General features: G+C 50.0%; 1 protein-coding gene across 4 annotated transcripts in view; it reads left to right on the forward strand.

The window, feature by feature from the left end:
• aop (ETS variant transcription factor anterior open) overlaps positions 1 to 22,474 on the forward strand; it is a 167,257-nt gene that overhangs the window by 86,989 nt on the left and 57,794 nt on the right. For 3 of the 4 annotated variants that reach the window (XM_050184984.3, XM_055074512.2, XM_050184983.3), the window contains exon 2: positions 15,080 to 15,235. In XM_050184984.3, coding sequence (XP_050040941.1) covers positions 15,082 to 15,235 — 154 coding nt within the window. In that variant the 5' untranslated portion in view covers positions 15,080 to 15,081. Of the gene's footprint in view, positions 1 to 15,076; positions 15,236 to 22,474 lie in introns of all 4 variants that reach the window. The other variant, XM_050184985.3, reaches the window with a different exon arrangement.

Consider the following 22,474-nt stretch of genomic DNA (forward strand, 5'->3'; position numbering starts at 1 on the left):
TGCTGAAGCACGCTGCGTGCATGGCTCAGTCAGACAGACTTTTCCGGCTAAACACGATCACTCTCGGTGGCTATTGTTATGTAGCATTTATAGATGCAGCACCTGTCTACTCGCATCGGATTCAATCGAAATGCCTTTTATTGCAGCATACTTTACACAATAATGGCACCATCTGCCGCGACAATCGCGTCAAGTTTCCTTTGCTTCTCTTTCATTCTCTACTGACGCCGCAGGCGACACGTATGTATAGTCGCGAAAGTATACGGATAATTGGTCTCGCAAGGCTGCCTTCATAAACTAATGATGTATTATCGTATATTCTCCTAAAATCCCTGAGTCTGTGAGCAATCTTAGCTGTTCCTCAAATTAGTGCTTTTTAATGTGCAGTCTAATGACAGAAAGCCTTCTATTTTTGTGAATACAAGGACATTTTTTTATGTACTGGGCGTTAGAGGGCTGTATATTATCCGCGAGCTATTCGAACAATACCCGATTCGCTTCGCTTCCAAAGCACTCTTCGATTCGGTCTCGGGGGCCGTTATTCGCACACCCTATACAAATCTATTAAAGGCGAGCGTTAAAGCATAGGCCCCCTTGCACATCCTCCCAGATTTTGATCTCTAAATGAGCCAGATAATTCGCAGGTTTCCAGCAGATTGAACGCCAAAACAGTCTAAACACTAAATAAAGATACTTCGAAATTCGTAACGCTACGGTAACGTGCCGGCGCCACGGCTTCGAGGAGAAATTGAAGAAATGTTAATTTCGCCTTAATTTCCCTTCTACAGGCGAAGCTTGTATTGCCTCACACGTGTCAACATCGGTGTTTCCGTACGAAAAAACTCAAGCAGCGCGAAAATAACTACTGCTTGTCGGGCTGCGGATTCGAACCACCTAACTCCGGGTTGTGAGACCACCACGCTAACCTGTTAAGCCGCTGTCGGTTTTTTTTTCTTTATTGCATGGGATTATGAGTAGTGTCAATGCGAAATTGTTACAGGAAATTTGAACATACATGAGAACCGAATGCACACATGGGTTCGTCAAACGCGTCCTTTAAAGCGGGATTTTATATGCACGAAGTAGACGCAGCGCAATTGGCGCGAGCCAATTACGGGCGTCCCCATCTCCTGGGAGGAGGAGGGAAAGGGTGGGATCGCGTGTTCGCTCGACTCGCGCACACAGTTCAGGCCCGGCAATCAGGTGGGGAGGTGGTGTTTGGTTCGTTCTGCCGGAGAGCAGGCTGCGTTGAAGGAAAGGCAGCGGGAGCGTGCCGCACGTCGTGCATTTGGCCGAAGAGCAGGCGGCGTTTGATGAACGCCGCCGGGAACTCGCTCGAGAAGGGGCTTGTCCTCGAAGTGCCGACCTCACCGCGAGGGAGCACGAAGCCGAGGGCTTACGACAACGAAGAGCCGCGGATCCCGGGCTTCGCTCGCCCCCCTCTTCACAGTAGTGAACCGACAAGGTCAGCCTGCAACCTCAGCAATGAACAACCGTTTCTCATTCACCAACAACCACGTCTCTTTAATGTGTCTAAAGCGCTCAAAAGAAAAAAAAAATACTAACCAACCCTTCTCCTAGGGTTGCACTAGCTTCGCGTGCACCCCTGTGCCCGGTAGGGGAGAGGTTATCCTTTTTTTTAAATTTTCCTTAGGTAAATCGATTAATGCGAAGCTTACGAGAATGGGATTACGAAAGAATACCTAAATTCATTTAGCGTCGGACCCTTGGCAGTTAACGCAATCTTTTTTTCCCCCGACTTGCACGTCTTGTCGCGCCTACGCAGGTTCTCGGTCAGGCTCCTTCCGTCGCAACACCTCTCGACTGCGCTGTTCAACGGAAGTATTATTTTGCGGGGAGGATCTTTCTCTCTCTTTGGTCAGCCTGTGAATCCGAGTCTCGCGTGCTGTGTCTCAGCGCAAGCTTTGCGGAGCGCCGTCCTTCGACACGCATACACGGCGTGTGTAGCGTGCGTGTGTATACACACATATCCGCAGCTGCCATTTGTAACGCCTTCGTAGTGCGCCACGCTCCTTGTTCTTTTTTTTTTTAACTTCGTGCCATCTGTGCCGCGTAGACTCGGCGCGAGGAGTGTCGTATATACTATACACTATACCACGTGCACGTGAGCGCGATAGCCTCTGTGTCGTTTAACAAACGCGGGAGCTGTTATGCGTTGCAGTCTCGCTCGTTGCCGTTTGCGTTTTTTTGTCTTCTTTACTTACCGGCTCGCGCTATAGTTTCGACGTGCGCGTGTCGCCATGAACACGCGAGTGTAAGGCGAAAACAACGTATACTGCCAGGACCAAGTCGCACTGAAGAAAATATAAAGTTGGCAGTAACGGAAGCCGGTCGGCGTACAATCATATATATGCTATGCACATGATATATATATATATATATATATATATATATATATATATATATATATATATATATATATATATATATATATATATATATATATCGTGTGTCTCGTAACAGAACTTGCAGGAAGTACTTTTAGAGATGTCGACAATGAACCGCAGCGCTAAATCAAGTCTAGAGAGCGAATCTATTCTTTCAAAACGTATTTGTTTCGTTGTTCGTTTGGGCCGGGGGAAAGTCTCGGTACTTTTACACTGCCGAAAATAAGGGGCCGAGGCCTCCGTGTTTCGCATTTCGCTCCGACACCGGTTACAGATTTCAGATGCTTTTCACGTATTTCGGACCCGCTCGGCGCAGAAAAAGAAGAAAGAAAAAGATACAAGTTATCCAAAGCTGCAGCGCTTCGCATTTGCTTCCCTTAGAGCGAACTGCACGCACACAGTTCTTCTTTCCGAGGAACAATTATAGCCACCCTCGATTATAGGCGCTGTGGAAATCTGTGGCGTCGCCACTGCAGTGTTTCGTTTCTTCCGTATTTTTCTAGCTTGCTAAACCTGCGCACGCTTGCTGTAAGAGTGTCCGTTTGTTTCACTTTGCTAGAAGTGCATAATATCACATGCACGCAGCCGACCTTAATATTCGTTCGTGTTAATGATAGCAGGAGTTATTAGCATAGCTAAGCGCCTCCGTGCTGCTGCAGATGTTCGGGTTCGGAGATTCAGTTTCGGTTCAATATTTAATTGCATATAGCGTAAGTACAGTTACGTATGAACTGTGTACAGAAGGAGACCTGAAAGTGAAGGACTGTAAGAACGAGACCTCCTGATAATACTAACACACGAGGGAAAATGATAATTATAGAAGCGATCGAAGTGTTATGTAAAAAAAGAGGTTGGTATATAACGTAACTACAGAGACACAAACTACGTAAGTGTACTCAGTCATCATCATCATCATCAGCCTGGTTACGCCCACTGCAGGGCAAAGGCCTCTCCCATACTTCTCCAAGAACCCCGGTCATGTACTAATTGCGGCCATGCCGTCCCTGCAAACTTCTTAATCTCATCCGCCCACCTAACTTTCTGCCGCCCCCTGCTACGCTTCCCTTCCCTTGGGATCCAGTCCGTAACCCTTAATGACCATCGGTTATCTTCCCTCCTCATTACATGTCCTGCCCATGCCCATTTCTTTTTCTTGATTTCAACTAAGATGTCATTAACTCGCGTTTGTTCCCTCACCCAATCTGCTCTTTTCTTATCCCTTAACGTTACACCTATCATTCTTCTTTCCATAGCTCGTTGCGTCGTCCTCAATTTGAGTAGAACCCTTTTCGTAAGCCTCCAGGTTTCTGCCTCGTAGGTGAGTACTGGTAAGACACAGCTATTGTACACTTTTCTCTTGAGGGATAATGGCAACCTGCTGTTCATGATCTGAGAATGCCTGCCAAACGCACCCCAGTCCATTCTTATTCTTCTGATTATTTCCGTCTCATGATCCGGATCCGCCGTCACTACCTGCCCTAAGTAGATGTATTCCCTTACGACTTCCAGTGCCTCGCTGCCTATTGTAAATTGCTGTTCTCTTCCGAGACTGTTAAACATTACTTTAGTTTTCTGCAGATTAATTTTTAGACCCACTCTTCTGCTTTGCCTCTCCAGGTCAGTGAGCATGCATTGCAATTGGTCCCCTGAGTTACTAAGCAAGGCAATATCATAAGCGAATCGCAAGTTACTAAGGTATTCTCCATTAATTTTTATCCCCAATTCTTCCCAATCCAGGTCTCTGAATACCTCCTGTAAACACGCTGTGAATAGCATTGGAGAGATCGTATCTCCCTGCCTGACGCCTTTCTTTATTGGGATTTTGTTGCTTTCTTTATGGAGCACTACGGTGGCTGTGGAGCCGCTATAGATATCTTTCAGTATTTTTACATACGGCTCGTCTACACCCTGATTCCGTAATGCCTCCATGACTGCTGAGGTTTCGACAGAATCAAACGCTTTCTCGTAATCAATGAAAGCTATATATAAGGGTTGGTTATATTCCGCACATTTCTCTATCACCTGATTGATAGTGTGAATATGATCTATTGTTGAGTAGCCTTTACGGAATCCTGCCTGGTCCTTCGCTTGACAGAAGTCTAAGGTGTTCCTGATTCTATTTGCGATTACCTTAGCAAATATTTTGTAGGCAACGGACAGTAAGCTGATCGGTCTGTAATTTTTCAAGTCTTTGGCGTCCCCTTTCTTATGGATTAGGATTATGTTAGCGTTCTTCCAAGATTCCGGTACGCTCGAGGTCATGAGGCATTGCGTATACAGGGTGGACAGTTTCTCTAGAACAATCTGCCCACCATCCTTCAACAAATCTGCTGTTACCTGATCCTCCCCAGCTGCCTTCCCCCTTTGCATATCTCCCTTTACTTCTTCCGGCGTTACCTTTGGGACTTCGAATTCCTCTAGACTATTTTATCTTCCATTATCGTCGTGGGTGCCACTGGTACTGTATAAATCTCTATAGAACTCCTCAGCCACTTGAACTATCTCATCCATATTAGTAATGATATTGCCGGCTTTGTCTCTTAACGCATACATCTGGTTCTTGCCAATTCCTAGTTTCTTCTTCACTGTTTTTAGGCTTCCGCCGTTCCTGAGAGCATGTTCAATTCTATCCATATTATACTTCCTTATGTCAGCTGTCTTACGCTTGTTGATTAACTTCGAAAGTTCTGCCAGTTCTATTCTAGCTGTAGGGTTAGAGGCTTTCATACATTGGCGTTGCTTGATCAGATCTTTCGTCTCCTGCGATAGTTTACTGGTATCCTGCCTAACGGAGTTACCACCGACTTCCATTGCACACTCCTTCTCAATCAAGGTGGTACTATCTGAAGAAAAAAATTTGTACTTACAGGGAAGCGAAAATTGAAAAACAAGACCTAAATTTTAAAACAATGAAATTGCAAGCAGCGAACTTCACAGTGCAATGTACTTCGTAACCAGTACGCGATAACAAGGTCAACGTAAAAATATAGCGGCGCCGTCGGCACAAAAGTAGCTCTTAACGCGTCGGGAAACGCGAGAGATCGGAGGACGAAGGAGACATAACGTTTTGCGGCATTCTATTGTCTAATAGTGCAGTGAGAAAGAGATAGTGAAGAAATAAAACGCGAAAACAGCCAGACATTCGACCAAGTGCAGCCTTTCTTGTCCACGCATCGCATGGAAACTTGTGTCTGGAGTTGCGCCCCTTTGCGCCGTTAACAATGAATTCCACTAACACGTCGGTGTGCTTTAGAGACGCCTGTGAGCTAACGTTATGTTTTTCATTTTGTACGTATATGTAAGAGGTTGGTTTCTTTTGCTACGCAGACTTGTTCGCCACACAAGGGTATATACCGCTAGCTGGTACTAGTAGTACGTTGTGGCACCCTACATGTGTCTCAAATTTTCAGTAAATGGCCGGAAACCGCTAAGTTTCGGGAAGAGCCAAAGAGATATATCGCTTTAATACGATTGTTCGCACAACCCTCTCTGATGTTTATCCGGTTTTAATCCGGGACGTGTCCGTGACAGTCATTGCTCTGGGAATTCGGTTGGCCTTTCGTTTCGTCCACACGGGTTGTTTCCAAGCCAAAGCCTGGCCCAATTCCGCTTCGTCAGGCCGAAACAACTGAAACACTTTTATCAGGTGGGTACAGCAAAAGAAAGTGAGGCATTGAGAGAGTTTAATGGAAGCTGAAAATGTGAATTATATGCAAGCCCATCTGTGATACTGAGTACGTGTGATACGTGTGTAATCGTCTCAACATCGAGGACAATCGTCCGTTTAATTAAATGTTATCTGTTCTCGCTTCTTTTAGCTATTCAAAATTTCTCAATAGTGCTTTTCTTTAGACGCGTGTCTTCTTAAATTACCCTATACTTGGCCAATAATCCCCCATAGAGGGTATGAGCCACTCTGGTAGGCAAACAAACAATGACCACCGGCTTCTTTGCCGTATACCCGTAGTGGGTATACACACCCGTCGTGGTACACGGAGCAAGCAAACGAATCACCGAGGCGGTTCTGGCTGGCGAGGACAGTTAGCGGCCGCGTGGTCTCTCAACGCGCCGTCGGGCCATGGAGCAGGACTGGCTAGACGAAGGTGCGTCGCGTGGACATCACGAGGCGCAGTTTGTAAGCCTGCGCCTCAGATCTGTTCGCTGAACCTCACTGCGCGTTCTATATTCTACGCGAGTCTGCATGCGAATGTCGCTATAGGTATCAGACTTATCGCCTGCGCATCTGGCGCTTGCCAAGCGGAGTCCGGGACATTGTTTGAACAGAAAACGGAAGCGCAAGCGACAATTCTGTGTAGTGCAAGTCAGCTGCGCTCAGTTTCACATGGGGAACCTTGCGGACGCCTCGAAATATTGGAGAGCTTTAGGTTATAGGGGACGCAAGCGAATTGCGTACGCAAGAACTAGGGGCCACAGTACTGCGCATGCGCAGACACGGGCGTAGGTGTCCGCGCATGCGCAGTACCCTGGGCTCTAGTTCTCGCGCACGCAAGTCGCTTGCGTCCCCTAATCTAAAACTCTCTATTTACTCAACAGCTTCACTGGCGCTGTCGTGTTTCGGTGTTCTGGTCTCGAGAGTCGGGCGTCACACTGGGGGTCGCTCTCTAGCCTACGCCGCCGGTGCATATCGGAACGAGCAGCGTGCCTACGCTATACCGGGGCTACTACGCTATACCGTCACACGGAGGGTAATATGAACCATGTGTCATCGTTCGTATACCTTCTCGACGAGAGATAGAGATATTTATTTCATTCTGGCCCCCCCCTGTCCGGGGCTAGTTAGGGTGGTGGTGAGAGTCTGCGAGAGTTGCGTCCTTGCTGATGAGTATACGAGGCACGCGGAGGATGGAGGAAATTGAGGCCCACTTATTTTGTAAATGAAGCCGTAGTCGTACTGGCAGAAGTGCGGAGCGCCGTGTAACGTTCTCGGGGCACAAGCGAAATATCATTCTGGAGGAATTCTGGCGGAGCACGCCTGCCAGGATGCGAGGTGGCTCCATAAATAACCTCCGTCTTCCCTGTAGATCACTTTCTAGGGAACAACAGGTCATGTGATCATCGGCCAGATCCAATTGCCCGTAGCCGCCGCAAAACACCGCCTCTTGAGGAGGAAAAGGTCGACACCGAGCACGCGCGACGCCTAAGACGATCGCCTAAGTTGGCAAGCGCGTACATTGGACACATTGCTCCCGCGACGACAGTGAGGGCTGAACAACACGAGGCGCCAGAAGGGAAGGCGCTCCCCAAATGTCCCAAACACTTATTGACTGGATTAACGGGTTCACATGACACACAACACTTGGCGTTGGTAATTAGCAGCCTCTCGGATGCGGTCGGTCGGCTTGGACAGCTTAATGAATACGCACGCACTCCCCCCTCCCCCCTTTTTTTTTTTTCTCGACAAGCCCGCACCTTGATTAACACGTGCCTCCGAAGACGGCTTCCCTGTAATGTCACGGGCAAGTCGCTTGGACAGAATGGAGACGCGCCCCTATTTTCAGTGTGCCGAATTTCGAAGTTGAATTTAGAAGATTAACAGCTCCGACCGATTTTTCAGATGTTATTTGGCAAAACTTGTTACAAGCAGCGACCAGCGAAGGAGCAGTTCTTTTTGTCTACGCCGATTATTACGCTACGTGCAACTGCTTTATGTAGCAAACTCGCGCTTCCGCAATTTCCTTCGTACAACCTTGCGCCCTTAGCAGGCGCAGTTGTCAAATGTTCCATTCGGCGGTCGCTTCGTCGTGACCGAATTCCTGCTTCGCCAGAGGGGTAGCTGTCGTTCTTCTTCATCAAGAGCATTCCAGATCGACAAGGTTCCGCGTTGTGTGTTCGGCCTGGCGAAAGCCGCTGGGGAGCGAGCGCGCGCCTCTTAGCGGCTCGAATCTGGACCGTTGCCCCCTGGCACGGGGCGATGGCACGCCGTGGTTGCCTCCCCCCTCCCCTCACCTACTCCTGCGCGCGGGTGCGCACATACATACACACGCACTCTGCATTTTCCCTTCCTCCTCTCCCTCTATGACGCGAGCGTATTCCGGATGTGGGCGAGGCTCGATCTTCGCCCGGTTCCGATCGGCTCCGTGGTCCCTTCTTCTTCCTCGCGGACGTGATGCGCGCCGTGCGCAGACAATGCACCGGCGTCTATCCCGCGCCCCCTCGGTGGTTGTGGCCGACGCGATCCATCTGTTTGCGGGTGCCGAGTGCGCCTGGCACCGTATTGTAAACAGTGCTTGAAACTGGTGTGTATAGCTGGTGAGGTTTCTTGGACACGCAGATACAAGAAACGAGCGCATGCGGCGCTTCACTCGGATGAGATAGTGCTATTATTCTGTTTTATTTTTCTGGAGTTCTTGTCCCTGTACATGCGTGCTTACGCTGCGGTGCAAAGAATCGTGAAAGGGTAGTGCAACCTGTAACCAGACTGCGACGGTCTTTTGACGCACGAGGACAAGACGATAAACGTTGCCGGGAAGTGGCCGCGATTACGCCACGAGCAACCAGAGATGCATTTGACTAAGAGGACGAACCCATGCGGACTCGTCCCGTGCGTAGGCCAGACTATAGGTACCGTCCACTGCTAAGAGGGCGCTCCGAAGTTTTCATTTTTCGCCCCAATATCACCGACGCCGGTCGCTAGAGGGGCGATGGAAATTACACGCCGTTCCAAACGACAGTGGCTCACATTTCATCGCTCGTCTGAGCGTTATGCATCGCTCTTTGACGACATCAAGCTCACGATCAATCGCAATTTGACGAGGTCTGGCTTCTGATATCGATGCCGAACGTGTTCAGTCAGTCATGTGCAGAGCATGCGCACTTCGACATTTTCACAACTCAGGCTGAGTTGTGAAAATGTCTCTATCTCTCTTTATCACGAGGCAACTCAGCCAGTCCTGCCTCGTGATAGAGTGTAATGTCGAAAGTATATAACGTCTGCTTTTGACGCTGGTCGTCCCAGTTTAACTTGTAGATGGCGCAGAGGTCGCGCGCTATGGGGTGTCTGTAGTTCACTTATCAAGTTTTACGCTTTACTCTCGATACAGCTGTCTGTTGCACAATACGTGCTACATAAGTGTTTCCGAGCGCGAAAGGAGCACGCGAATGCACGATAAGCCTCGAGCGGCCACCCGCGCGGCAATTTCGAGCGTATTTAGTTAGTTGATTAATTAAGACTAATTATGTATAATGCATGAAATCCCGGTATCTACATGCAACGGCAAACATTACCTTGGTTCTGTCCAGCCACGTGACATTTGCATATTTTTAAATCTTGGTCCACGTTAGCTGGGTCACCCTGTGTATACGGTACCTTATCGTACGGAGTCTCATTTGAGTTCGTTTTCGACACCTTAACGCATTGTTACGTGTATCAGTGTCCAATAAACGGCAACAGCGGTGGCGTCATTGAACACTACAATGACAGCAGTAATATTTTCATGACGCGGCGGACTGTACTGCGCCTAATGCACAATGCAGCGTGACGCACTTGAACGGCCGCGCATTGCACCTACTCCACTCTCCTTGCGGCGGTCGTACCACGAAGTATGTTCGGGTCCCCTGGGAAACTGCCCAACGGCGCTTCATTAAAACTTCTTTCTGGGCGAGTTGGTGCATACTTGACGCTGAGTCGCAATCACATGCAACCACAAGTATATGAAGGACGGGACACAAGCGCTGAGTCAGCGCTTGTGTCCCGTCCTTCATACTTGTGGTTGCATGTGATTGCGCTGTAACAATTTTTATGTCAAGCATGCCCAACGGCGACGACATCGCTAAACGCGGCATTAATACAGACATGTCGGGTCGTCGTGTTTCCGTTTCCACGAACGCTCGCGCACGCGCCTGATTCACAGCAGTTTGCGAGGCCGCGTAAAACGAAGCCCCCCTCCCCGGCATCCTGCAGTACGTGCCACTGCGAGTCGTGCGTGCACCACGACCACCACCACCGCCGCCACCTTGACACAGCGGCGATATCGCCGGCGGCGGCGGGGAAGGAGGCAACGGGCAGGACGCAGGAATTTCCGCGCGCGAGCTCTGCGGCGAACGCGCGCTTCGTGCGGTGGCGTGCGCGCCAACGAGCCAAACGCGACGCTGGTAGGGTGGCAGAGGAGGAAGTAAGAAAGTTAGTTGGGGGGGGCTGCTTGCGGCGGAGAAATCCGGGCGCCGTTTATGGCGAAACGTCGGCACGCCAGATCCGGGATCGGCTGGAGGGGGGGTCGGCAGCTCCTCTGCTTGCCGGCGCTGCCGTCGAGATCACAAGTGGAGGGGGGGTGCAGGCAGGCAGGCAGGCGGGCGGGCGGGCAAGTTGTTGCTTCCTTTCTCCTCGCCACAACGACGAGAAGGCCAGCGGCAGGCAGGCAGACGCTCGGGTCGGTTCCTTTCTTTTTTTTTTCGAGAGGCTCGCTCAGGGCGGCTTGCGTCGTCGTCTGAGAGGGCGCCGATCAAGTTGACCAGCGCGCCGAGGAAGTTCACGATCAGCGCATCCGGGGGAGCGGCTCGGAGGAGGCGAGGAATGAGAGAATAAGAGGCCCCACTCTCGGTTTTCTCGGGGGGAAGGGGAGGGGGGACTGCTGCGTCCGGGGCGCTTCCGTGCAGCACGAGCGGCCGAGGAAGATGCGGGCGCGAGGAACCTAGAGGAACCGTGCCTTGTGCGCCACTGCAGACGGTGTTAGTGAACATTCTCGCTAGCTGTAGGTTGAGGCGTGCTGGGTACGCCGGCAAAGTTTAAACGTAGCATAGCACTCGGTCGAGGTTTGAGAGGGAGAACACCTGATCGCGCCGATTGCAGCTGATCGCTCACCTGCGAGTCGAAGTGTCCGCGGCAGGAAGCGTTCCCGACGGCCCCGACCCATAATAAGCGGTTCGGTTTCAACCTGATGCATCTGTTAGGATGACGTGTTGTAGCGTCGCCATGGCACACTGAACAGATGGGTCTTTCTCGAAGATCGCATCAAAGAAAAGGAATACGAAGTGTTCCCAAAGTGTTCTGCACCTGTTTATCAGGAATGCGCATTGGACCGTGATTGCGCTTGAGATTATCGATACTACAACTGCCCGTCGTATTAAGACGCGACGATAGAAGTCGTTTCATCCGTGCCGTGTGTGCACCTAACGAGAAGGGTTAACGTTGCATAATGTCTGACCTCTAGTACGTACACGTAATTTATGGCCAGCGAGCGCTCTCCGCTAACTCGGGTGTGTACTGCAATCACTCGTTCGAAACGACCGGCAGAGAGCAATCGCTGTCTGCTTTCCTTTTGCAAAGAGTGGCACAGGACAGCGACGCGAGCGCCGGTACGGTGCAGGTATATTCAGCAGGGTCGCTGTTGATCAGTGTCATCTTTCACGACCAAGCGAGCTGCACTAGCCGTGCGTGTACTGGGGAAACGCTGTAGCGTATAAATATGTGCTACCAAAGCTATGCGTATATCTTAAATGAGGCGTACTGTAATTTTGTTGAATGACGGATTCCATATCCACCCCTTTTGTCGCTTCCTCCTGGCAGTTACTCATGTACTCATCCGTTTTCGTTTTAGTCAGGATGCGAAATATTCCCTTCTGTCATTGCCCTTTTCCGCGATTACATTGATTATGATGCGTTGGCATTAGGAGTGTCAAAACGGAAAAGAATTGTATGTGTGAAGTGTGGGAAGCCGGTGACATGATAGAAGTAGAAAGCGGTAGGGAGAGCTTAGATGAGCTTATGTATATATATATATATATATATATATATATATATATATATATATATATATATATATATATATATATATATATATGTCACCATTGACGGTGGTCTGCTCACGACCACCGTCAATTGCACTATGCTCCTTGAAGAGGCAGAGCACCTGTCGAGTGAGCTGCTGAAGAACACTTTGCAATGTGGTGAACGTGGTTCTAACCACGTATCCTGGACCTCGGACAGGTGCGACGTAAAACTAATGCATTTTTCTCGCATTTCCCGCTAAATCGCCACTGAACTTTTTTATTCCACCCATCATCCGCGAGCTTCTGCTCTGAGGCGGACTTTTCTATTCTCAGTCCTTCAATATACTCGTTCAATATGATATGTCCAATATGCTCACGTTTAGTATCGAACATCGAAGCCCTTAATTCAGCTGCCCTCGAACCTCTGCATCGCGTTAACTAGACGACTGTAAGCCATTTGCTCCGCCCCAACCTCGGTCGTCTCCACCGTAGTTCCCCCGCCACGTTGGCGTTTTGAGCCAATCATAGAAAGCGCAGCCACCCCATGGGCCAACCAGGGATGACAAGATGACGCATATGGCAGTACGGCGGAGTTCGTTCAGTATAACACTCATGTTGCGCGGTATTCGTTCTCCGGGGCACCTGCGGAGAGCTAGTGGTTGTCAGCTCTGCACGCAACTGGGTGGCGCGCGCTTCGGTGCGCCGCTCTTGTTTCTGGCCTACTGCGGAGAGGGCGAGAGAAGATTGAGCCTGCCTCTCTTCAAGCTGCCTCTCTGGAAGCCGCGCGGTGAAACAACAAATGCGTGCCCCCGCGCCGCTAGCTTGCACACAGATATCGATGGGTGCGTAGGTCGGGCCCGCTATTTTTCTTTCTTTTCTTCCTTTCTCTTTCTTTCTTTTTCGCACTCTCTCTTGGCTTTGGTCCCGCGACTGGACGCGCCGCAGTACTGAAGACGTGGCGTTGCCGCAGACGTGGCGTTGCCGTCCACGTGAAACTCGGTTGCAACTGCATGTTCGTGCGTGCGCAAGTGTCCTTGCTGTTTGAACGCTCCGAGGTCCGTCCGCTGCTCGATGGCGGATGTAAGGCGCGAGGATGGATTGGGCCGTAAAAGGAGCCCAGCGGGTGTCGCATACCTCCCTGACCTCTCTCGTATACCGGAAGCGCCGTTCGTGCTCGTCTATAAAGCCTCCTGCCCCCCCCCCCCCATCTCTCCCCACCCCTCTTCCACTCCTGAAGCTATGGGAGGCGACCGACAAGTTAAGAACTATGCCTTCGAGGACCGCGGTTAAACAGGTCCCGACCTTCTGGACCTAACTGGATCGACCTGTGGACCAGTTGGTAACTCATACTCGTAACGCGTAGATACGTGTCACGGCAATTCGTAGACGATGCAGCACGGTTTTGCGACACGGATATTCCGTATAAGCGCGACACGCTATAAGCAAAGGACCCACGGTGCGCACTGTAGCAGGAAAGCACCGAGTGTAGGAAGTCGTGTAATGGTGACGTCGTAGAATGACTGCAAGCTGGACAAGTCGTTCTGCAAGTCGTGATGCCATCGACTGGGTGGGATGTAACGCCGCGGTCGCGGCGATCGAAGCTCGCGGTGTACGCCACACACGATTCCGCCAAACGTGTTTTCAGTGCCGTCATCTTTTTTCGGTATGCTCTCCTTCGCGCGTGACACGTAGCTTATCTGGTTCGCCGCCGGTCGTTTTGGCAGCCTTACAGTCATTTTTCTACTGCTCTTGTAATCTATCTCCGGTCCTGTCAAATTGCCACGGTTTTGCTCGTTCAGGGAGCTCCTGCTTTTGATGCCTCTCAGAAAAGCGCGGTTGCAGGACCGACAAAGGAGTTAACCGGAGAGTCTCCGTGCCTTATGCTCTCCGAGCGGATCTTGAGCGCCGACGATGCTTTTGTTCTGTCGTACTCGCATTTCTAACAATCGTACCGAAGGATCGTGGTCAAGAGCTTTTGGTATGCGCACCTGGCCTCTCTATCTCTACCTCTATCCCTGCCTCTCTCTCTGTCACTCTATCTCTACCTCTCTCTCTGTCAAACACACACACACACACACACACACGCACACGCACACACGCACGCACACACGCACGCACACACACACGCACGCACACACGCACGCACGCACGCACGCACACACGCGCACACGCGCACACGCACACACACACACTGCACCCGCCGTGGTGGCTATGGCGTTCTGCTGCTGAGCACGGGATCGCAAGCTCGATTCCAGAGCTCGGCGCCCGCTTTTGGCTGGGAGCGCAATCAAGGTGGAAAAAGGCCGATGGTGTATTGTGCTTTCACATTAAACAGCCCCAGGTGTTCACGATTAATCCCTCCATAACGGTGAATCGGGTCGCTCCAGTGCTTTTTGGGACGTCGAACTGCACGAATCAATCAATAAATGAATCAATCAACAGTTTCTCCCGCGTAGAGCAACACGTATAGTGGTGCCGCACGACTTACTGCAAGTGTCGAGTAACGTGTGCTATAACGCAACTTTATTGTTACAGGACAGCCAGACAATGCAACACCGGACGGCAGTTATACTGTTCTGCTCCCGAGAATCAGTCGCGGGAATCGTGAACGTATAGAAACTCGGGCATGTTGGTGGTTGTGTAGTTGGTCAGCGCTGTCTGCGTCTTTCTTCGTTTGTCCCGGTGTCTCGCACGGTTCTTAATTTAGACGCGGGAATTGGCTAGGTTTCGGAGCCCGTGCTTCGTAACGGACGATTGATTGATTGATTGATTGATTGATTGATTGATTGATTGATTGATTGATTGATTGATTGATTGACGAAGTAATTGATCGGTCAACTGACTGCCTGACTGATCGATGGACGGATGCGTCGATTGGTTAACGATTTCCGTCGGCAGTTTGACGCCCCGTGTCTGAGCCCCATCTTTCTCCTCGTGTGCAGCAGGCATGGACGACCACCACCCTGGAGGAGGGGGCGGGGGCAGCCTGGTCAGCCCGTCATGGCGCAGCGCGCACTTCGCGGCACATTCGCAGCTGGGCTGGCCGCTGTCCATGACGCTCGCCGACCTGCACGACGACACGCTCCTGCCCACGGGACTCGGTCAGTGTGTTTGCTCTTGTTCCCCGCCTGTTTGTTTTTAACGGCTGCACGTGATGGTCATGCACCCCTTACGCGTCTCTTGCCCTCCCGAACGAGGAGACACGAAAGGAAATTACGCGCGAGGAGGAACGTCGCTTTGCAACCTCGACGTCTTGATGCCCCCGTTCGAGTACAGGCGCGAAACGCCGACATCACCTTCGTCGCGGTACCCGCGTTTGTCGCTCTCGACCGCTCCGAGCGCTGCATCTGTCTGGCGCAGCCCAGAGAGCACCGCTAGCCGGCTTCGTATTCGTGAGGTTTGGCTCCTCGAAGCAGGCAGTTCGATGCAGCGATAGGCTAATTAGGTCAATACAGGTCAATTTTGCCGATAGCGTGTTCAGTTGAATAGAAAAAAAAAAAAAAGAAATATATCGCCGCGACAGCGCGCTTTATTTTTCCCAATTGGCTTATGCGGGACGACACATACTGTGAGAGCGTCTTGCCTTAGACCCGACTACAGTGAAAGATCGACTTAACAGTTGCACTTAAATGTAAAGTAATATTTCAAACGTTCTCATCCTGTAGCGATTTCCCTGCGGGCAACTAACCCCCGACCCGCGATAAGGCCGGAAATTCGAGAGGTTTTGTAGTGTCGCCCAGCCATGCTTGGAGTGTAGAACGCAATTAAAAAAAAAAAAAAAAATTACGACGACTTGTCGTTTTCCCCAATATATACTAGCACTGGATCCACTTTTCTGACCTTTTCCCCAATTAAGGCATCACCGAATGAGTTTCGAAGTCTGAGTAATGTAAGAGCGCAGTTGCATTGACAGCGTTTTTCCTTTCGTGTGTCCTTGCAAGGGCGTCCTTGTAAGTTGCGTAAGCGTGACGTACGTCTTTTAATGCCGCTGCAATGCCGCCGCCCCCGCTGCGCCCGCGCTGTCATCCACCAAGCACGTACACAGTGCGGTCCAATCTTAAAGGTAACACATCCCCTTTGGTATTCCGCCATCGATTACAGCCGAGATATCGCCTGAAGGCGCACAGACTTCTTTTCCTTGCGTATATATGCATGTAACTCACGCGTCATTTCAGCCTCTTTCATTTTTCCGAAAAAATTATTGAAGGGTACTTTCAAATATGTTGACTTTTTATCAATGTCGCGCGGCGATACTGCGCATTCAGTCCAGTATCCAAGAGCATATAAACAAAAAATCGTTATTGCGCAACAACTGTTCGTAAGAGACGTAGATGGAAACGAATAGTGATGCTGCATGTCATCAATTAGCCAAGGCAGCCTGCGAATGGGAAAGAGCACTTGAAAAGGAAAAGCTTCGTCGGTCTCGGGGGACGTAACGGTCAGTAACTTTGCGTGCTTTTGCTGTCCGATTAGTGGGAACTTGTCAGATCTGGTTGTATACGCCCTAGTGACCACTACGAATGCGGCAATGCCACGCGAGCCAAAAAGGCTATACTACCTTGAAAAGTTGGCTCCATGTAGTGAACTTCCAATGAAGGCTGGTTCGACGCGATGCCGCGGTTGTTGGGAGATTTCAGCGAAAGCATGCCGTTTCTCGGCGGCACGTCATGAAATAATCGCGAATCTTTCAGCTGGCTCTACTCCTCGAGTTTGGTAGTAGCTGTTGCCATATCCAGCGCAACTTCCCGTATATAGGTCGGCACCATGGATGCCGACTGATACCGTGAGCATCTAGAGGATACGGTTTCGAAGCGCATAAACGGCTTGTCTTGATCGCTCGAAAGCACTTCGTTTTCTCACCCCCGTGTTCTCAAACGGTTCTCGACTCAAAGCTCTTCTTGAAGACTGGAATCGGAAGACAGAGGCCTATGCAGTAACTCTGCTAGACGAGGTTTGAACTCGCGACCCCTGGTTTGCTGCCAAGTTGAGCACAGCACCACCCCTCGGCTAAAGAAGACACTACGCTGGCGAAGTATCGCCGTGGGGTGTCAGTGAAGCGCAGTGACCATTTGTGTCGATGGGTGGCGTTTCCATCGGCTTTAGAGTCGAGGTGCAGTGGAAGAACGTGCTAGAATACGAGGGTTAGAATCAATGTGTCGATGAGCTTCCGCTATACCTTCGTGGGTGGCTCGAGTTGACCAGTGAGGACCGCAGGACTGAACGCCGCGGAATTTGCTACACCAACCTCTCGTCGTGACGAAGTCGCTTTATTCGATGTGTCGATCCTCGCGGTCCCGACTGCAGCGCATGCAATTGTAGACCCGATATTGTTCTTCGAAGCTCAGTGGCGCCAATTCCCACTTAGTACGAAGTGCGGGAAGTTCGCACCGGACCGCTAGGTGCTGGGTATGCGATGACTCTCTGCATTTCTCCGTACTGGCCACTCCGTCACGTGGTGACTGCAGCTCCGCGGGATGAACAGTACCACGTGATCACCGACGCACAAGGCAGCCACTCACGGGCATCAGAATTTCGCCACTTTCATAGCCGCAGTTATCAAGTGCGGCTATGTTTCAAAATATACGTTTTGCGGGGTCTCCCGCGCTTGGAGTGTCCGATTACGTTGCCTCTTTCAGAGCCTATCTGGATTTAACGAAGTACCGTTGTTAACGAAGTCTTTTTCCTGTCCCGATGACTTCCTTGTAACGACGGCTGACTGTACTTCAGCTCACATGTTAGCGTTTTGAACACTTACTCCGACTTCGCCACCATACCCAGGCAGCACACCAGCAGTGGTCCAAGCATGGCCCAATCCTGGCAGAAATTGCTACCAATCTTAACCAATATTGCCATATTGTCAAAGTGCAACCCAATCCAATACTGGCCCAGAATTAAAGCTAAGATTAGACCAATGTTACGCCAATGCAGCAGCCATTGTGCTGCCAGCGGACCAGTGTTGAGCCATATCGTTGCCAATATTGTTGCCTGTTTTTGAGCCAATGCCCTGTGCGCGATATATATTGTAGATACGCTGGCTCTGGAGTACGCAGCCATATTTACTGCGAACCTTTTGCTAGCGGCATTTTTGATAGCAGTTGTTCCCATACCGTCTTCCTCAATAGTAGCTAGGAAAGCTCGACAAAAAAATATTATCTCAAGAAGCAGAAGTCATCCATACTTGCAAATAATAATAAAAGAATACTGAAATTTACTTTTATGGCAGTTTATTTGCGAATAAATTTGCGCGAACAGGCATTTTCCGCTGACCTAGATGAGTGACGTTCGGTTATGTTCAAACAGTTTATTTACAGGCAGTGCCCTAAGGATAGGAATGGGCCACTTCATATTTTAATGCCATAGCGTTAAGAGAAAGCTTTAGCTCGTGCACAACTCTGACGCGGCCTATTCAAATACATGTAAAACGAAAAACGTTTTTCTGAGACAACCCCTGGACCGATTTTAATGAAATTTGTTGCATTCGAGAGGGAAAGTTAAAATGTAGTGACTATTGAAAGTGGAATTTCGATTTAGGGCTTGGATTTTGTTGAAAGGATTTTCGAACATTCGACCGTTTGACAAAAAACAGAAGCACGAAGTTTACAAACACATAACTCTGCATCAAGAACAGATATCGTGGGTCTGTAAACGGCATCCATTAGCTCATTCAAAGCGGACAAATTCAATATGTCATTTTTACCTCTTACGTGAATTTGTTGCGTTGGCTACAAGGGTTCTGCAAAAGCTGTATTTCCATGTTACTAAGTTTTTTTATATTCATGTGTAACATATCAATTTTGTCCGCTTTAGATGTACTATTACATGCAATTCACAGAATTGTGTTATCATTTTTTGTTGTTGAGTTAGAGTTGTAAGCTTGATAGTATCGTTTCTTGAAAATTATCGATTTTTGCCAACCTTTAAAAAAAAAATTGACGACCTAACTCAAAAATTCGAAACCAACTGTCACCAGATTTTAAGTCTTTCATTTAAATGCTACAAGCCTCGTCAAATTTGGTACAGTGGTTGCCGAGAAAAAAGAATTCTCCTTTTACATGTATTTAGATTGGAGCACCCGAGCTAAAGCTTCCTCTTAAGGGCCCTGTGTCGCAGAAAGTCCGGCGTCGGACGTCATTCCGACAAAAATATTTTCGAACCACCCATACGCAGGCCCTCCATGTGGCGTAAGGAAGCTACTGAAATGATTGAATTTCTGAAGCTAAAATACGCATTAAATCGTAAAGTACAACTTACACACAACCTACAGACATGATAGCCTGAGAGTGTAATTTGACTATACGAGAAAACATAATTCTGTTATGCGAAAACTCAGACACCCCGTTTCGAGCGTTTCTACCAATCATAGACCGGCCACGGCGTCCGGAATTTGTGCGCGCCGGCGCGGAATATCTTGGAGGCCACGGAGCGGCGTGCCCGGCTCCTTGCAACTAGAGTCACTGGACTCTACTTGCAACAACACCATCCAGATGTCGCTTGCCTCCGCCGCATCGCGGCCCACGTTAGAGGCCGCGTTTCTGACCAGAAAGCCCGGCTTCGTGGGTAGCGTTCCCGGCCAGCGTTTCCCGTTAAACATTACGGTTACGTACGCTCCAGTTACCGGGAAGCCTGAGAAGCAGTCGGGGATCTTTGAACGCTGTCTCGTTCTGCTCTTAAAGGCGAAGCTAAGCGTCCTTCAGCCTTTCTTTCGTTTTCGAGTTGACTTGTAGAAAATGTCCGTCTTTTCGGAAGTGTAATCGCCGCCCATTATCACCCACTGGCGACTGAGCTGATGGAGGTTTTCGCCGATGTAGAGTGCACAGTGGTGGATGCCTGGCAGTTGTTCCCTACAGAGTTGTGCGCGCAGTCACTGGACTTCGGCGTTTTCGAGCAAGTTTGATGGGAAGCGCAACGCTGCATGCTCGATGGATTAGTCCTGCGCGCTGACACAACAAAGCGATGTCAGTGCGCGGAAAAAGATGTGAAAAAACAAACAAACAAACAAACAAATAGACTAGCGGTAGTTTGGGTGTGCATGCGCAGCGCCAACTCGCACTCAAAGCATCTCGCAAGTGCCCTGCCAATCGTCCGTCGTGCCCCTTCCCAGCATTTCTTTCAAACCGCTAATGGGCAACGCATGACGTATCCGCTACTGTCAATTCTTGTTTAAGACGTGATCGAGCGCCTGAATAAGGTTCTCAAACGGATGTCAAGTTGACGTCGTCGTTAGGGGATACCAAATTTGTACTCGAGATCGGAGGGCGTTCGTTCGTTACTTGAAGGTTATAACAGCGCTAACACGTGCAACCACGAAAGAACAAGGACGAGACACAAGCGTCAACTCGCCCAGAAAGAAGTTTTAGCGTTCGTTACTTCTGTGCGCCAAGGTACACCGCGGGAGAGCTTTCACAAACATTCCGCTCGCGCACGCCTAGTCTCTATATTGTGCGCCAGATGTCAATGATTGGGAAATTTTCGCCCTTATCATATTTTCCTCCATCCTCATCTGACGCAGCTGCCCTGAGGGGGCGACACTGCGGTTCCAGCGGCCGAGTTGCTTACGCAAGGCGCGAACAACGATCGCAGTTATGTAATTACAGTGGGGTTAGCAAGGCTGTTCAAGGACGAGTGCTGCTGCAGCGCCCCCTTGCGTGGTGCGCGTCACCAGTGCGAGCACGCGACCGAGAGAGCAACAACAACAAACAAAAATAGCATCCACGAATGGAAATGGCATGTGGCCCGGTTTTTCTGAACGTCGATAAAGACGCTGTTTACGGTGTGTCTGACTATAGAAGGCAGAACGGTGCTTGCAAACGTCGCTGGTCGCGGGACGGGCGGGCTAATTAAAAAAGAAAAGAAAAGAAAAGAAAGAAAGGAAGAAAGAAAGAAAGAAAGAAAGAAAGAAAGAAAGAAAGAAAGAAAGAAAGGAAAGCAAACACGCGCGGAGACCATCTGCAGAATTCTATATGCGTGTCTAGGTAAAAACGCGAAAACAAATTTGATCGAGGTATATAGCCGGGGGTGGGGTCTTCCCGGAGGTCTTCGTATGACCTCCGCCTGCGTAACGTTTCAGACCGCAATTAGAAAGCGAATCAGAATCGCGCGGCTTGTTTTGCGCTACTACGAAACTTCAAAAGGCAATTTGGCAGCTGGCGGCGTTTGTGGCCACGTAATTAACGTCGCGATTGGCTGCTGCTCATTGCAAACTGATTAAGGGCGTGAGTTATGTAAAAAGACATTCCTTAGCTAGGGCGACGCTTCTTCCAGCAGCGCTGTTCCATTTTAATGTACGCTCGTCTGGACGTCGCGTCAAGCCCTGTGCGGCCGGTTATGTAAGGCCAATTCGTGCGAATATAGTTTGTCTCGACTCGACATCCGAAATGCTGTTTACAAGTGATCTATTGCACAATCTTGGTTCTGTACCCCTGTTTTTCGAGTTCTGTTGCGTAGAGACCCGACAATTTATTTTTGTCATCTTTTTCCGATACTCGCGCGACGGTCGCACTCATATCGGCTGTAAAATGATATCGCTAGGGTATCTCGTTTCCGAGCTTTGCGCCGACAGAGTCAGAGACCGAGAGAAACATCTAATTTGCACTACGTTCCGTCCATTGCCGTCACCGAATGCAGCCAGGTTTAGCGCATAGTCAGAGGGTTGATCGTTCGCGAACGCCGAAGAAGGATTGCGTAGACGGAAGCTGCGCACACTAGCGCACGCGAACTGAGCTATGCACGCATATATACACATAAGAAACGGAGATCACCTATGCGCTTTCATGTGTACTCTCTCCCTCTCTTCGACTCTTATTGCGCTCTGCTTAGCGCTGGAGGCGACTCATAGGAATGTAATGTTTCACTAGTATCGCCGCAACACTGCTATTACCCGTCGTGGTTGCTCAGTGGCTATGGTGTTGGGCTGCTGAGCACGAGGTCGCGGGATCGAATCCCGGCCACGGCGGCCGCATATCGATGGGGGCGAAATGCGAAAACGCCCGTGTACTTAGATTCAGGTGCACGTTAAAGAACCCCAGGCGGTCGAAATTTCCGGAGTCCTCCACTACGGCGTGCCTGATAATCAGAAAGTGGTTTTGGCACGTAAAACCCCATAATTTAATTTTTTTTTTAACACTGCTATCGGTACACTGCACCTGCCAGTTGCCGTTTGCGCAAGCGATGCATGCGATGCGGTGCCGCCGGTGTACTGCGGCTAGTGTTTTAGTAGTAGCCGCGTCGGTGCTGCCATCTGGAGGCAGGTAACAGAAACCGCAGCACACCGACGGGGCCACGGGCGCCTGGGAGCGGCGTTTAAGATGCAGATCTGATCTTGATCAAGCATAGACGACGTG

The sequence above is a fragment of the Dermacentor andersoni genome, chromosome 4, assembly GCF_023375885.2.
Source record: "Dermacentor andersoni chromosome 4, qqDerAnde1_hic_scaffold, whole genome shotgun sequence".
In the NCBI taxonomy this organism is placed as follows: domain Eukaryota; kingdom Metazoa; phylum Arthropoda; class Arachnida; order Ixodida; family Ixodidae; genus Dermacentor; species Dermacentor andersoni.